Raw genomic sequence first — 17,166 nt, forward strand, 5'->3', positions numbered from 1 at the left:
CCAGGTTGCACATTTGCACTTTGTTTCTAAGACTACTTACTGTACAAGTCCTTAGCTCTGTCTTTGTTTTTATGTAGCACCATGATCCTGAAGAAACGTTGTCTCATTTCTCTATGTACTGCAACAGCTATATATGGTTGAAATGACAATAAAAGCTACTTGACTTGACCTGACTAATCTTTAAATTGTGTGGTTACATTACACTATACATTTTTACTACCCAAACAGTAATTACAAAGTAGTGAATATTTCTCTCTTTCATAGGTAAAGCAAAAACTGTTTCAGGACATTGCAATTGCACTTCATTTACAGCATTTGGCAGACATTCTTAGGCTATATAAATACATCTATTCAATAAATGTGCAAAATAGCAAAACTGTGTATCATGTATTGTTAAACTATTTATAAACATATCAGTTAGTAAAATGCATTTGTGTGGATGAGCTATTGAGTAGGATGAAATCACTGATAATCTAAGTGTGCAGCATTTAGTGGAAGCTCCTTATAGCTTAATAATAAAAACCATAGCTTAACTATGAATGGCGGCTACGATGTCTTGAAGGTTTTAATACCATACTCTGGACTTAGTAGCATCTGAAATCAGGTCTTGATTCCCTCACTATGTGCAGGTGATCTGACTCAAGCGGTCTTAAATTAAACTCTCCACTTCAACCAAAGTGTTAATTAACATTAATTGAATAAATGAATTGCATATTGCAGTTGACTATAAAACTGAGACAAGAATTGATGCAAATTTATCTGCTTTCTTTACTGTCTTTGCTCCCAGCTACAGTATTCAACAGATCCCCACCCAGTGAATAGTGAATGAATTAGACAATAAGTTTACTAGTCTGCTAGTTGCAGTTGAGTTAATACAACATGTTAGGAAACCTGCAACTAATGGAAACAAAAAATGGTTGTTTCTTATGGTCAGTTAAATTGAGTACAGTGTATAGAAAATATATGGGTTGAAGTGGGTGTTGCTGACCATTTAAGAAGCTTGATATAACCCTTTTTATTCAGCCAAGGGATGAGCTAAAATCTTTAAATTGAACTAGTAGCCTAATTTCTTAAAAATAAGTGTGTGCATGTGTGTGTCTTGCCCTAGATTAAAGTGTTTTCTTTTAACTTTGTCAGACTATGAAACATACTCAGTCAGGATTAAAGTTTGACTGACAACAGCCATCCTTCTGAAATTAAAACATTGTACAGTTATTGTGTTGAATACTACAAAAGAACCCTAAAATTGTTCAAGGATATTTGTAAAGCTAGGCAAAGACACTTATTAAGACTATTAATACTCCTAAGAGACTAATTAGAACTTCCACTTCTAAGAGGTTTATAAATATATTTTTACAAGTAGACATGGGTAATATATATATATATATGTATGTATGCATGCATATATATATATATATGTGTGTGTGTGTGTGTGTGTGTGTATATATATATACACACACACACACACACACATACATATATATATACACACATATACATGCATACATATATATGCATACATACTCTTTGCTTTCCCTTTTATTTTGTCTTATTAGATACCAATCAAAACTACCCCATGCCTGTATAAAGCACCTTGACTAAATCATTCCTCCCCTCTACAGAGCTCCCTATTTGTGTTGACAAATGGTGTTAATTAATTAGCATTTTGTCAGTTAGTGATGTGATTAAGTGAAAGTGTGGCTGCCAAACAACAATTCATTTTGAGCATGTGCATGATTTCAGCCAAACTGGCTGTCAATCTTGAGCTTCTCACACTGGCCAAGCATGTGACTTGAATTGCTGTTCCATTGCCTTTGTCAACATAATGTTTCAGCTATTCCTGAAAGATGTGGTGGCTATGGAAGAAGAAGCCAATGTTATTGCCAAATATACATTATCATTCATAGCACAGAGGAAATTTTTTAAGAGAGGATTTTTTTCAGAATTCAGCTACTGTATGATCGTGTCCATGGAGCTAAGAGGGTTAAGGGCCTCGCAATGATGGTACATTCTGACCTTACATTCAACAACCTAGAGCCTTACCCACTTGTGCCACTTGTGCCCATTAAATAGTAAACATTTAATTAGTATAATTTACTTGTTAATTTACATAATATTTTTTGAAAGATATTTCATAACTACATATTTTCAGTAACAGCAATAATTAACTTACTACTAGTTGTTGCGTGTCTGTCAATAGACAGCATTTAGTGTAATGTCACTATATTGATGAGTACAGCTGCATTGTGGTGAACGAATGCTATTAGTGTTTAAATTAAATCATGTGTTTTTATTTCAGAAAATAGTTCACATTCAGCAAATATGAGGTTCATTATCCATGAATTGAGTGATCATCATTAAGCCATAATTTTCTATAATCTATTCTCTGTCAGTTCTCTGACATTTTTTTGGATTCAGGTTTGCCATGTCTGTGTGTTAAAATTAGATTAAACATAATTAAAATTGTTGTTACAATTTAAAACTAGTACCAAGTTTAAAATTCTATAAAGCCTCCCAAATCTTGTATTAAACATCTGCAATCATGAGTATCATTGTCAAATGTACAGGTAATTTACAAGGTAAGATTAATCAATGCATTTTGATGAAGTTATTCTGTTTTCTAAACAGTTTTGTCAACACAAAGGTAGGAGCAGCATAAAAAATATTTGGCCAAAGCAGAACTGTTTTAACAATTTTTGGTTAATCAAAGAATTAATGTTTATGTGCCACAGTCATAATGTTTATGAAAGAATATCTATTACAACCGTTTGTAGATAATTGAACATACCCATATGTGTTTTTGAACATTGCAGATTTATTCCCAACCCCTTTGTTGTTGTAATAACCTCCAGTTTTCTGGGAAGGCTTATTACTACATTTTTGAACATGACTATGAGGATTTAACCATTAGACCTCAAGAGAATTAATGAGGTCACGTACTTCAGGTAAAGAAGCCTGGGGTGCAATCAGTGTTTTAGGTCATCCCAAAGGTGGCAGAACATGTCCTCATAGACCATTCTTTAAGCATATGGGCATTGTAAAGTTGGAAGATGTTTGAACTATGCCCCTGTGTTTACTGAAACCAGGGGGCTGTAGTGGTTCAGTGTTTAAGACTGGGTTACTGATCAGAGGCTCGGGGGTTCAAATCCCAGATCTGCCAAGCTGTTACTGTTACCCATGATAAACTCACTGTACCATGGTTAACTCACTAATGTTACTAATTTACTCACTAATGTTAAACTTTATACAATATGAAAATATATTTCTTGGTAAACAAGTCAATAAATCATAATCAAAAATCAATCACTGTTCCATAGCCAATAAAGACTGCATACTTTGGCAGGCATGTCTTTGCTCTAATTCTTTATTTTTATTTTTTTTAATATAAACTTATGGTGATCATTTGCCCTCTTGGGAAATCATAATTCATTTCAATGACCATTCATTAAATAATTTCATTTTGAATTTGGACAGAAGGATTAGGGTTTGGTGCTCTTAACGCACTTCTAAGTTTTAATTTCATGACATGGAACTGACCCCAGCCACCATGGTTGCATAAGACACAAGGCAGTGTCCGTGCCAAGCCCATATAAACTGGTTGCATCTGGAAAGGCATCTGGTATAAACACTGTGCCAAATAAAATGTACAAACTTATTATTGTTGTTATTTTTATGAATATTATTATTATTACACTTATTATTCACATTCATATCAATTGATCCAATCCAGTGATTGATCTATGATTAGGTCACCCAAGACAAAGATTAATGCAGGTGTGAACAGGGACATTGATGGATATGCAAACATAATCAGTCACATTCGAAAGAGCATAGAAAGCTTGCCAGAAATGTCCACAGACTGTCTGGTTGAGGAATAAAAAAAAATGCATAAACATAATAATTATTATATATGAATGAACAACGGATTCTTTTTAAAGCAGTCAACCCTTCAAACCTTTGTTCCAGTAAAGAGAAATTAAAATGCTACAGCATACAAAAATGTACAATTTATTATTCAAAATTTTTGCAATAGTTTGGGGAAAACCTTGCAATTATGTGAAGGTCAAGGGGTCCATAAATGTTTGGACATGTAGTGTATTATATAGTCATGAAAAGTAATTTGTAAATCTTACAGATATTTAAAGCAGATGTTTTAGTTTAGTGTTTGTCTTTAGTGATGCAATGCATTTCTTTATTTATTTCCTTTAACAGTTTTTATTATCTACACTTGATTGTTTCTCATCTACAGTATCTTTGTATTAGTTAATGCTGGTATTTCAGTAAATTGCTGCTGTGTTAAAGACTGTTGTGCTAACCACCATATATGGGTGCTTTTGTCTCTCTAATGCAGAAACTAGAAGAAACAGTGAACCAATGAACAACCGTAAAGAAGACATGGAAATTGCATCACACTATCGGCAGCTTCTGCGTGAGCTTAATGAGCAGCGGCAGCATGGCATCTTGTGTGATGCATGTGTAGTTGTGGAAGGTAAGATCTTCAAGGCACATAAGAATGTACTGCTAGGTAGTAGCCGCTACTTCAAGACACTCTACTGCCAGGTCAAGAAGGGAACAGAGCAACAGGCTACCATCACACACCTTGACATTGTGACAGCACAGGGATTCAAAACTATTTTGGACTTTATGTATTCTGCACACCTGGCACTCACCAGTAAGAATGTTATTGAGGTGATGTCTGCTGCCAGCTACCTGCAGATGACAGAGATTGTACAAGCATGTCATGGTTTCATCAGGGCAGCACTAGACATTAGCATTCGTTCTGAGCTGGCTGACATGGAGCTGGCCAATATTGAGATCAGTGGCATGGTTGGCACAGGAACTGGTACCGCTGGAGGAGCCTCTGAAGCATTGGTTTCTATGATCTCAGCTCGCAGCTCCTCCCCATGGCTGGTACGACGTACCAGCCCTGCCAACTCATCAGGAGACTCAGCAATTGCCAGCTGCCATGAAAGTAGCAGCACCTATAGCAAGGATGAGCATGAGCCAAAGAGCCATGAGGACTCATGGCCAAACGACTATCGCTCACATCAAGTCAAAGAGGAGCAGGGATCACCATCCAATGCTCAGCATAGGACCAGCCAGGAGTCACATGGAACACCCTCAGAGCAGAGTAATGGCGGTGAAGGCTGGCAAACACAAACACCTGGTTCAAGACGTAGGAAGAACCGAAAAAACAAGGACACAGTCAGGCACATCATGCAACAGCATGAAGGCAGTAGTAGTGGAGGTTCTCCAATGCCTTCGATGATTTCCACGGCCAGCTGGAGCTACAACACACAGGCTGACATTCCAGGTAGGGCTGTAGACGTTGTAAAGTGTTCTCTAAAGACCAACATGTAATGGCAAATGTTGCTTTGTAGGAAAGTGTAAGAACATATTTGGAGATGATGTAAAGACAAAGGAAAAAGGTATCTGCTCATTAATATCCAACAGACTTTTGGGACAACTGTCATATTCAAACTTGCTGTCAAACAAAAACTTGCTGTCATATTTAGGATTGAGAATATGCTGTTGTGGGGAGAGAAGATTTGCATGTCAGGCTACTACTAGGGCTCGTAGTTATATAGATCATTAAAACTGAGGCAATTCTAATCTCTAGTGCATTTAAGGAGTCTGTAAATTGGGCACACATACTTTTAAGGAATACAGGATAATTGAATTGACCTCAGTGTCAGAGTGAGGATTAAGGTGTTCGTGTGAGTGCTTGTCTGTGTGAACATGTTTTTGTAACTTGCAGATGTCCCCATGTTAATGATCTGGAAAGGATAGTAGGACAAAAGGGTGTGTTTGCACTCTATCTAAAGCCTGCATTTTATGTGTTTTTATTTCCAAAGTTGCTTGTAGAATATAAAAATATATATATATATATTTTTTTAAATTAAACAATTATGTAGTGCATGGCACATAGTCATAAATAAACATGTCATAATTCTCTAAAATGAATAATACACAATATGTGTCAAATCTTAAATGCCAAGTGATGATACTTCATCACACACTACCCTGTCCAAAAGTATTGAGATGGCAATAGCCCCCTTTTTAACTTAAGACATTTGGATTTGAGATCGAAAGATGGATATGTTGATTTATGAGGTTTAGGATCATACACATAGCAATATTAATTCTTTTTGATGTAGTTCCACAAGCTGGCAACATGAAGAAAGGTTTTTGAACACTCTTCCTACAGTTTTCATCAGCTGATGGAATTGGTCTGCAAGATATCATATCCATTTACATTTATGGCATTTGGCAAGGTAAAAAAGTGCTTTAAAGTTTCTAGCAAGTAATATATCAACGCTGGTTTACTAGGTTACAGTGAAAGTGAAAAGTGAAAGTGACGTGACATACGGCTAAGTATGGTGACCATACTCAGAATTTGTTCTCTGCATTTAACCCATCGAAAGTGCACACACACAGCAGTGAACACGCTCCCTGAGCTGTGGGCAGCCATTTATGCTTCGGTGCCCTGGGAGCAGTTGGGGTGGTTCAGTGCCTTGCTCAAGGGCACCTCAGTCATGGCCGGCCTGAGACTCGAACCCACAACCTTAGGGTTACGAGTCAGACTTTCTAACCATTAGGCCACGACTTCCCCATTACAGGCTTACCATCAACCTAAAACTCTGTCTTTTGAAGCTCTACTGAACATCTAGGAAAAGTCATGCCCTCTTTGGACCATTGTTGCATCACTCAGCTGTATGGTCTGGTCTTTATCAGAAATCATTTGAAGACTTTGGCAAGAAAGAATTAGTGTTGGGTCGATGGTGAAGTCAGAATTTGCACTGACATTAGTTTCTCAGGAGTTTCTCTCTGTCGCACAATTATTGTCTGTTATTATTGTTGTAGAAATGACATCTGAGCCTGGTTCCTCTCAAGGTGTGTGTGTGTGTGTGTGTGTGTATATATATATATATATATATATATATATATATATATATATATATATATATATATATATATATATAAAGTGTGTGTATGTATGTGTATATATATAAAATGTATGTCTCACAAAAGTGAGTACACCCCTAAAATTTCAGCAACCATTTTTGACTATCGAGGGGCAATACTATAGAAATGTAAACATATTTTAGAGTAGTTAATTTGTAGACTTATTGTATAGATTTCCTGTCCTCTGAAAAGAACTTAAGATACAGCCATTATTGTCAAAATGGCTGGAAACAAACATGCAAAACGAGAGACCAGGGGTGCCTACCCAAGGAGGCCAAGAGGACTGGTTCATAGTTTGCAGCAATGGCAGACACATACACCTTTTAAAGTAGAGGGAGACCGGTCCTGAGAAAAGTGAGACTACACTGTACCGACCAGGGACTGAACTGGGCCCTGACAGCGTTCATTGCAGCAGAGGTGGGAAAGCTTCCACAGGAACCTGACTCAGAGCTTCCACATTTCCCCCTGAGCCTGAGAGAGAGTATTTCCTGAAGGGGATCTCTAATGGAGTGCTGTCTGTGAGGGAGTCTAGGTTTGTGAACAAACCTCGAGTTGGCCAACAGGGACTCGATTGTGGCAGACTCTGGCTAGAACCTCTGGGAGCAGAGCTACCGTCTTAAAGGAGTACAGGCAGAACCTCGACCTCCTCTGTAGTAGAGGGGCCGGATGAGAGAGGGAATACCATAGTGGACAGTGATTGATCTGCATGGTCAGCCTGTGTCCCATGGGATTGTTGTGAATGAAGCCACCCGGAGACTGTCATGCCTTCTTTTGAACCAATGTTGTGTCAGTCAGCTGTATGGTCCGGTCTTTATCAGCTATCAGGTCTGCGCTAAACTCAGATTTTATGATGACCCATTATTTTGTCAGGAGCTCTCAGCTGCACTTTTATAAACTGTTGTAGAAATGACATTATTTACATTTACACTATTTACTGTAGAGTGTAACTCAAACGAGGATGGTTCCTTCTGAGCCTGGTTCCTCTCAAGGTTTCTTACTTTTATCATCTCAGGGAGTTTTTCCTTGCTGCCATCGCCTCCGGCTTGCTTGTTTGGGATAGGGATAGATATATAGTATTTAAAATGTTAAGTTAATCTTTTTTTAAATTAATTTTAAACTTTAATTGTATACATTCATATTAATTTATTTTTATTCTTATATTTTATTATTATTATTATTATTAATATAAATGTGTTTCTTTTTCTCTCTCTTCCATACTTCTGTAAAGCTACTTTGAGACAATGGGGCCATGAGGCCGTGCACACTCTGCATCTTTGCATCAGAGTCTTTGGCCTAGTAGAATAACTTCCACCGCAGATAAATCCCAAACTACCCCAACTAGGCTAGAAATGTGGTTCTCTGAGAAGGAGAAAGCACACACTTCTCTGGGTTCAACCTAAGGCCTAGAGACTTCATATAGGTAAACACAGCATCTCAATGACTGGAGCCTTCGACTGGGCCAGAATGAGAAAAAGTTCACTTTATTTATAAAGCACATTTAAAACAGCCACAGGACTGACCAAAGTGCTGTACAATAAAAAAGTGTTAGTAAAAATACACAGGAAAAAAAAATTATACTAAGACAGGAGGTAATAATAAAAGCAAAATAGAATTAAACAATACAATAATACACACTAAAACAAGCAATAATAGAACAATAAGAAAACAATAAGAAGAAAATGAAAAGGAAAACTATAGATATGCCGAGGAAAAGAGATACGTTTTTAAAAGGGACTTAAAGATGGACAGAGAGGGTGCTAATCTTAATTCAATTGGCAAATCATTCCAAAGCTGTTGCCCAATCAAGCTCGATCCCCTCTACGCTTAAGTCTTGAAAAGGGAACAGTGAGGATTTTCTGAATGCCCGATCTTAGCCTTCTGGAAGGAGAGTACGGATGTAATAACTCAGATAAATAAATAAGAGCTTGATTATGCAGGGACTTAACAAATAAAAGTATTTTAAAACGAATTCTGTAATCAATAGGCAACCAGTGAAGAGTCCCCAGAAGAGGGGTAATGTGATCGCTTTTGCTCTTTTTTAAAAGAAATCTGGCAGCATCATTTTGAACCAATTGTGTAAATGGTTAATTTGATTTTTGGCAACACCACAGTATAGAGTGTTACAATAGTCTTAACAAGATGCGATTAAAGCATGTACTGAAATCTCTAAGGTTTTATCAGTTAAAAAGTGCCAATTTTTGATAAAATACGTAGCTGATAAAAACTCGATCCAATGACCGCGGAAACTTGTTTATCAAAGTTTAAGGACTCGTCTAAGAGAGCACCCAGATTCTGTACCTGTGGAGACCTAAAGATGGAAAGACAACCTAAGTCAGGGTTGGTGACCTTTACACTTTCTGTGGGGCCGAACACTATCACCTCAGTTTTATCTTAATTTAAAAACAGAAAGTTTTGGGCTAGCCAAGCTTTAACTTCATCTAAACACAACAAAAGGGATGTAATGGATAAGGGGTCATTTTTCTTAAAAGGTAAATAGATTTGGGTATCGTCCGCATAAAAGTGAAACGACACTCCGTATTTCCTCAGAATGGAGCCCAGTGGTAACATGTACAGGGAAAACAGGGAAGGTGCCAGAATTGAACCTTGAGGAAGACCACAAGACAGCGGGGCAGTGGAGGAGGAGAAGTTACCCAGTTTAACTATATACTTTCTGTTTGATAGGTATGACTGAAACCATTTTAGAACTGTGCCTGATAGTCCAACCCATGACTCTAATTTGGCGATAAGTGTAGAGTGGTCAACCGTATCAAATGCTGCAGATAAATCCAGTAAAACTAGAACCACAGAATCAGAGTCAGTAGCTAAAAAATATCATTTAACACTCTGAAAAGCAGACTCAGTGCTATGAGCAGTTTTAAAACCAGATTGGAAATTGTCAGACAAACTGTTATTGGTGAGAAATGACTGAAGTTGGTCGGACACAATTTTTTCTAAAATCTTAGATGTAAAACGCAAGACAGATATAGGGCAGAAATTTTTTAAGATAGATGGATCGAGTGAAGGCTTCTTGAGGAGAGGCGTAACAGTAGCCACGTTTAACTCATCTGAGACACAGCCAGTTAAGACATTTGTTAAAAAATGACGCTAAACCTGGCCCAACCGTGTCAATAATCATTTTTAAAAATCTTGGATGAATAATGTCGAGGGGACTAGAATATGGTTTCAATTTAGCGATGGTGTCCTTAAGTAAATGAAGAGAGATGGGTTTAAAGGCAGCCCATGTGGCAGGTGCCAGTGACGGTGTTATTTGTTCAACGGAAAGTGAGTTAACTGTAGATCTCAAGTTTGCAATTTTTTCATTAAAAAACCTCGAGAAGCTTTCACAGAGAGCATCAGAGGCTACAGACAAAGTACATACAGTTGGGTTGACAACAGAATTTATTACTGAAAACAGCACCTTTTTTGGAGTGATTACGTAAAATTAAATCTGAAAAATAACTGACAGACTGTCATTAAAAAGCTGTAAGGAAATATGTAAATTGTCCTTTTTCCAATTCCGCTCGGCCTTTCTACAGGCTTGACTTAGCAGCCTAGTCTCTGCAGTGTGCCACAGTTCTGATTTAGGTTTCAGCGTAAAATGCTTTAGTGGAGCAGTCACATTTATCACATCAAGCCAGACAGAGTTTAATAGACTGAGATGTTGGTCAGCATCCAAGTCAGATAGCGGTGAGTCCAAATGTACATCAGCATAGGACTCTGTAAAGTACTGATTAAAATCAGTACTGAACTGGGGAGAATAGAAATGGGACAGAGTTGGAGCTTTAGTGGAAACAGAAGTAAGACTGGGTAGGGACATAGAAAATAAAATGGGTTTAGGGGATGAAAGCATAAAATCAGAAATAATAATGTCCTCAATATCAAACCCATGAGAAAAAAAAAGGCCCAAAGTATGTCCATAAATATGAGTAGGATCATTTATCCTCTGTACCAGATTAAAAGCATCAATGAGGTTGAGAAAATCCTTTGATAGAGAATTTCCCTGACAGCAAACATAAATATTAAAATCACCCACAAGCAGAAATCGATCAAATTTAATAACAATATTGGCGATCAAATCTGTGAGTTGCTGTAAGCAGTCCTTATCTGTGCAAGGGGGGCGATAAATCATCGCTAAACAGACAGGGCTAGTCCAATCGAGAATTTTTTTAAATTGTCACAAGACCACCACCTCATCCAGATGAGCAGGGGGAGTTAAAAAATGTTCGGCAGGAACCAGATCAAAAAAAGGGTGTTAAATCATCACCCTTAGTCCAGGATTCGGTAATAAACATACAATCCAAATTGTTAGAGGAAAAGAAGTCATTCAAAAGGAAAGTCTTATTTCCCACGGATCGAGCATTTATTAATGCCATTTTTGGTGGAGGGATAGCAGCGGGGGAAGGCGGCGCTTTACGTAATGGACACAGAAAACCCGGGTTTACGCCACTTTGGCGAAAGAAGCGCCCGATCCAGGGAGATCTGTCCCAGGAGATAGGGGACTGGGACAAGGGGAAAACCTGTAGAAGCCACATATAAGCCTGATCTGGCGGGCACCATGCAACGGAGCCGCCATAGATCGGCGCAAGGAAGGGGCTCGAGGCAAAATTCGCCAACAGACGAGCTTTGAGCTTGATAGTACGACCTCCCCGAGACTCCCGTTTCCTCCTACGCTTTCTCTGTAAGGTGTGTATCGGCCATCGGCGAATACATTCCGGAATGTCCATTAATATGTTTCCGTGCGCTTTGTTAGAGATACACTCCACATCCGTCTTACAGAAGTTTGCAAACAAGATCCGAATGTCAAAAAGTGACTGGTGGTCATAGACCAGAGTCAGGCAGGAGAGGACAGGGTGTGGAGCTGTGAAGAGGGGGAGGGGTGAAGAATGTAAAGGCTGTAGGCAGGCAGGGGGTCTGTGAGTCAAGTCAAGTCAAGAAGCTTTTATTGTCATTTCAACCATATATAGCTGTTGCAGTACAAAGTGAAATGAGACAATGTTTCTCCAGGTTCAAGGTGCTACATAAAACAAAGACCGGGCTAGGACTTAGTAAGTAGTCTTAGCCACATAAAGTGCAACTGTGCAACCTGGTGCAAACAGTGCAAGACAAGACAGACAAGACAGTGGAGGACAATACAGACAAGACAGAAAAGATAGTGCAGGACAAGACAGTGCAGACAAAACGTTACAAGACAATACACAAAATACAAAAAAGACAGTAAACAAAAAACAGCACCGACCGACCAGTGTCAATACTGTATGTAAATACTGTAAGTACAGACAATATTGCGTGCAGTAATACTCGAATGAACACAGTTTCTTAGCAGCAGGTCCCTGAGATAGTGTATAAGATTGTGCAAAAAACAGCAACAACTGGAAATATTGTACAGTATGAGCAAAATGACTGAAATGTTAGGCAGTGTGTGCAAAGAGCAAAAAAAGTAAAAAAGTGTAAACAGTAAGCATGTAAACAGTCTGATGAATGTAAGCAGCATGTAAACAAGTTGATGGATGTATATTAGAAGTGTGTGTATGTGGTGTAGGTCTGTGCAGTCCATACATATGATGTGCATGTGTATGTTGTGCTCAGTACAGTTCAGTTCAAATATTAAGGAGTCTGATGGCTTGTGGGAAGAAACTGCTACACAGTCTGGTCGTGAGGGCCTGAATGCTTAAGTACCTTTTTCCAGATGGCAGGAGGGTGAAGAGTGTGTGTGAGGGGTGTGTGGGGTCATGTTAGCTTTGCGGATGCAGCGTGTGGTGTTAAGTGTCCATGATAGCGGGAAGAGAGACTCCAATGATCTCAGCTGTCCTTACTATCCGCTGCAGGGTCTTGCGATCTGAGATGGTGCAGTTCCCAAACCAGACAGTGATGCAGCTGCTCAGAATGCTCTCAATGGTCCCTCTGTAGAACATGGTCAGGATGGGGGGAGGGAGATGTGCCTTTCTCAGCCTTCGTAGGAATTAGAGACGCTGCTGGGCTTTCTTGGTGATGGAGCTGCTTGGTGTTGAGTGACCAGGTGAGGTCCTCCACTAGATGAACACCAAGAAATTTGGTGCTCTTGGTGATCTCTACCAATGATCCGTCGATGTTCAGCAGAGAGTGGTCGCTCTGTGCTCTTCTGAAGTCAACAACCATCTCTAGTTTTATCAACATTCAGAGACAGGTTGTTGGTTCTACACCAGGTAGTTAGCTGTTGCACCTTCTCTCTGAATGCTGACTCGTCGTTCTTGCTGATGAGACCCACCACTGTCGTGTCATCGGCGAACTTAATGATATGGTTTGATCTGTGCATTGCTGCACAGTAATGAGTCAGCAGAGTGAACAGCAGTGGACTGAGCACGCAGCCTTGAGGAGTTCTAGTGTTCAGTGTGGTAGTGTTGGAGATACTGTTCCCGATTCGGACTGACTGAGGTCTCCCAGTCAGGAAGTCCAGGATCCAGTTGCAGAGGGAGGTGTTTAGTCCCAGCATGCTCAGCTTCCCAGTCAGGTGCTGAGGGATGATTGTGTTGAATGCTGAACTAAAGTCTATGAACAGCATTCGTACATAAGTGTCTTTATTGTCCAGGTCTGTGAGGGCTAAATGGAGGGCTGTGGCAATGGCATCGTCTGTGGAGCGGTTTGAACTGTAGGGGGTCCAGTGAGGGTGGCAACTGGGTCTTGATGTGCCTCATGATGAGCTTCTCGAAGCACATCATAACTATGGGTGTGAATGCCACGGGACCATAGTCAGGATACTGTAGACTTCTTTGGAACGGGGACAATGGTGGTAGTCTTGAGGCATGTAGGAACAACGGCGCTGCTCAGGGAAATGTTGAAGATGTCCGTAAAGACATCCGCTAGCTGTTCTGCACATTCTCTGAGCACCCTGCCAGAAATGTTGTCTGGTCCAGCAGCCTTCCGTGGGTTAACTCTGCATAGAGATCTCCTCAAGATGGCCATGGATAGACAGAGTACCTGGTCGTCGGGGGGAGGGATGGTCTTCCTTGCCATTATGTTGTTCTGTACCTCGAACCGAGTGTTGTTCAGCGCGTCTGGGAGGGAGGCGTCGCTATCACAAGCAGGTGAAGCTGTCTTGTAGTTCGTGATCACCTGTATGCCCTGCCACATGTGTCAGGTGTCCCCGCTGTCTTGGAATTGGCTGTGGATTGTCTGGGCATGTGCGCGCTTTGCCTCTGATGGCTCGGGACAGTTTAGCCCTTGCTGGTTTTCGTGCCGCCCTGTCCCCTGTTCTGAAGGCTAGGTCTCTAGTCTTGAGCAGCGCACGCACGTTAGCAGTCATCCACGGCTTCTGGCATGTAGTGATGGTCTTGGAGACGGGCACATTGTCAATGCACTTTCTGATGTAACTGGTCACTGCTGATGTGTACTCCTCCAAGTTGACGGAGTCACCGTTGGTTGCAGCCTCCCTGAAGATATTCCAGTTGGTGCACTCAAAGCAGTCTTGAAGAGCAGAAGTGGCTCCTACTGGCCAGGTTTTCACCTGCTTCAGAACCGGTTTTGAGCATCTGGTCTGTATGCTGGAATTAGCATAACAGTGATGTGGTCTGAGTAGCCGAGGTGGGGGCGTGTTTTCAACTCTTGTAGCAAAGTCCACATGTTGATGGAATTTAGGGAGCACTGACTTGAGTTTTGCATGGTTGAAATCTCCGGCTATGATAAACAGTCCATCGGGGTGAACATTCTGCAGATTACTAATAGCTCTGTATAGCTCACTTAGCACCTCTTTAGCATTAGCGCTAGGAGGAATGTAAACTCCAACAATGAAAACAGTAGTAAATTCCTGTGGTAAATAAAATGGCCTGCATCTAACTGTCACAAACTCCACTGACGATGAGCAGTAAGTAGAAACAAGCACAGAGTTCTTGCACCATTCCGTGTTGATATAAACACACACACCACCACCGTCTTACCGCACAGGGCATTTCTGTCCGCTCTAAATGAAGTTAGCCTGTGCAGCTGAATGGCGGCATCTGGAACTCTGTCGCTGAGCCATGTCTCTGTGAAGAAAAACACGCAGCAGTTTCTAATCTCTCGCCGTGTAGAGCATTCGAGTTGGATGTAGTCCAGTTTATTGTCCAGGGAGCAAACGTTGGCTAGTAGAATGGACGGGAGAGCCGGCCGGCTAGGGTTTGTTTTTAGCCTAGCGCGGACACCCGCCCGCTTACTGCGCTTCCGCTTCCTCGTTCACCGCTTTCGGCGTGCCTTCTCCTGGTCTCCGTATCAGGCAACACCGGGGACTGGAGGCTTGTTCTCCGCAGCAAGCCGAGCTCACGTAGCCTATCCAGTACATCATCGTGCAGGTTGGTTGTTACACGATTTCTGTAGTTTATTAGGTCCTGGTGGTTGTATACATGAACACCACTGTCTCTGGCATCCAAGTAGTAGCAATGGTCGGGCTAAAAACCATAAATAAAAATAAAAAAACAGTAAATAGCACCGTATTGAATTCAGAGAGGCCGTTGCATGCTACTGCCGCACCGCCATCTTATAATTAAGGAGGAGGACAAGGTAATTGAGAGGATTAAGTGACAGATGACAGAGAGATGTTATGATCCGGTATGTCCTTGTGGAACCATGTGTCCATAAAGCACATGATAGTACATTCCTGGTAATCTGTCTGGCATCTAACTACTGTAGCTCTGTCAGCTCCTCCACCATTTTGTTAACCAGAGATCTCACATTGCCCATAATAAGAGAGACACAGCTTGAATCTCCTCTTCTCCATAAGTCTCTCCCATCTTGACCCATCTCTTTTCTCCACATTTTCTTGTTTCAGTGAGTCAGAATTGTAGTGTGTATATATGACTATAGCCCTCTTCGGACGGGATTAGTTTTACGTGGTGATGTGGCGGTAAAGTAATTATTACCAGAGCTTCTCTGTGATTTTAGTCCCGTCCGAATGTGCCATCTCGGTAATCATTACGGACAATGTCAGTAAAGATTATGGTGACATTTTCCTTCTGTAAAAAGGTCCGGAAAAATGACCTCAGGTAATACTAATACCGTCCGAATAGACCCGCTGTAAATATGTACGGTAAAATTCCGTCAATTCCTGTTTAAAAGTAGTTTTTGGCACCATGTTGTCTGTTTGCGCACGTGATAACAGGAAGCAACGTCATATGTACATGACGACAAGGAGGTTACTGTGGTGTGTAAAACGAGTTACCCCTCCCACTTCTTCTAGTTTTACTGAGATGTCTTGTCCCGTGCGAATTGGCCAATTAATATTATAGACGTCCTGAGGTAAAATTGCATTACTCCACGTCCCCATGTAAAACTAATCCCGTCCGAATAGGGCTTATGACATGAATTTCCATATGGACATATATCAGTGGCTGCACAGTAAACATTGTTGTTGCACTTTAATGAACAAACACAAAAAGAATATATCTATATGTAAATCTGTCAATTACTCAATAAAAAGTACTGAATCATAGTTATACCTTATACTTCTCAGTTATGTTTTATGTTGCTTGCAGTAGCAACATGAGGATTGGTCATTTTATGTAGTGTGCTTTTATATCTCATTAAGATAACACAACAAATGTTTTAACAATAAACAAGGTTATGCTTAAACCTGTTGTCCTTTTACGTATGTAACCCATTCATTATTTAATTAATGCGAGTCCATTTGTTGTTCAGGCAGATATTTCAGAATTAGGTAATAGGCCACAGGAATTAACTATGTTTCGAAATTCTTCTTCTTGTCTGTATGATAGTTTGGGGGATTATTTGGGGTTTTCTAAATTGGATAGCCTGTAGGCTTTGATAGTGGTATAATGGGTGCTTAAATGTTTTCCACATAAAGCTGGCCCCTTGACTAGGAAACATAACCTGACTGGCCCACACTACAGCACCAGAATCAGACAAGAATTACCAGAAAAGATGTGATGTATACTATTGTTGTTGTGAATTACATGTACATGTTCTTAATTGTTCATTAAGAATGTGGGTATTTTTAACATTATGAAAGTTTGTATTAATGAGTTTTGTGAATAATATACAGTATCGTAATTGCTAATATACATATTTTAAGTGTTTCTGTGAGGAGATGGGGAGTCAAATTGTTACTTTTGTCATGTGTTATAATGGTTTTCTCTCTACTCAGGATATGTCCCCACTGATATACATAATGTTTTTGCATCTCACTTCTCTTCTTCAGAGTAGAAAGTAACATTACAATGTCCTTCCCCTTTGCCT

At 40.1% G+C, this 17,166-nt stretch overlaps 1 protein-coding gene across 5 annotated transcripts in view; it reads left to right on the forward strand.

The window, feature by feature from the left end:
* zbtb46 (zinc finger and BTB domain containing 46) overlaps positions 1-17,166 on the forward strand; it is a 92,489-nt gene that overhangs the window by 21,611 nt on the left and 53,712 nt on the right. For all 5 annotated transcript variants that reach the window (XM_027145289.2, XM_027145287.2, XM_027145286.2 and 2 more), the window contains exon 2: positions 4,352-5,314. In XM_027145289.2, the coding sequence (XP_027001090.1) occupies positions 4,375-5,314 (940 nt within the window). In that variant the 5' untranslated portion in view covers positions 4,352-4,374. The remainder of the gene's footprint in view (positions 1-4,351; positions 5,315-17,166) is intronic.

The sequence above is a fragment of the Tachysurus fulvidraco genome, chromosome 23, assembly GCF_022655615.1.
Source record: "Tachysurus fulvidraco isolate hzauxx_2018 chromosome 23, HZAU_PFXX_2.0, whole genome shotgun sequence".
Taxonomy (NCBI): domain Eukaryota; kingdom Metazoa; phylum Chordata; class Actinopteri; order Siluriformes; family Bagridae; genus Tachysurus; species Tachysurus fulvidraco.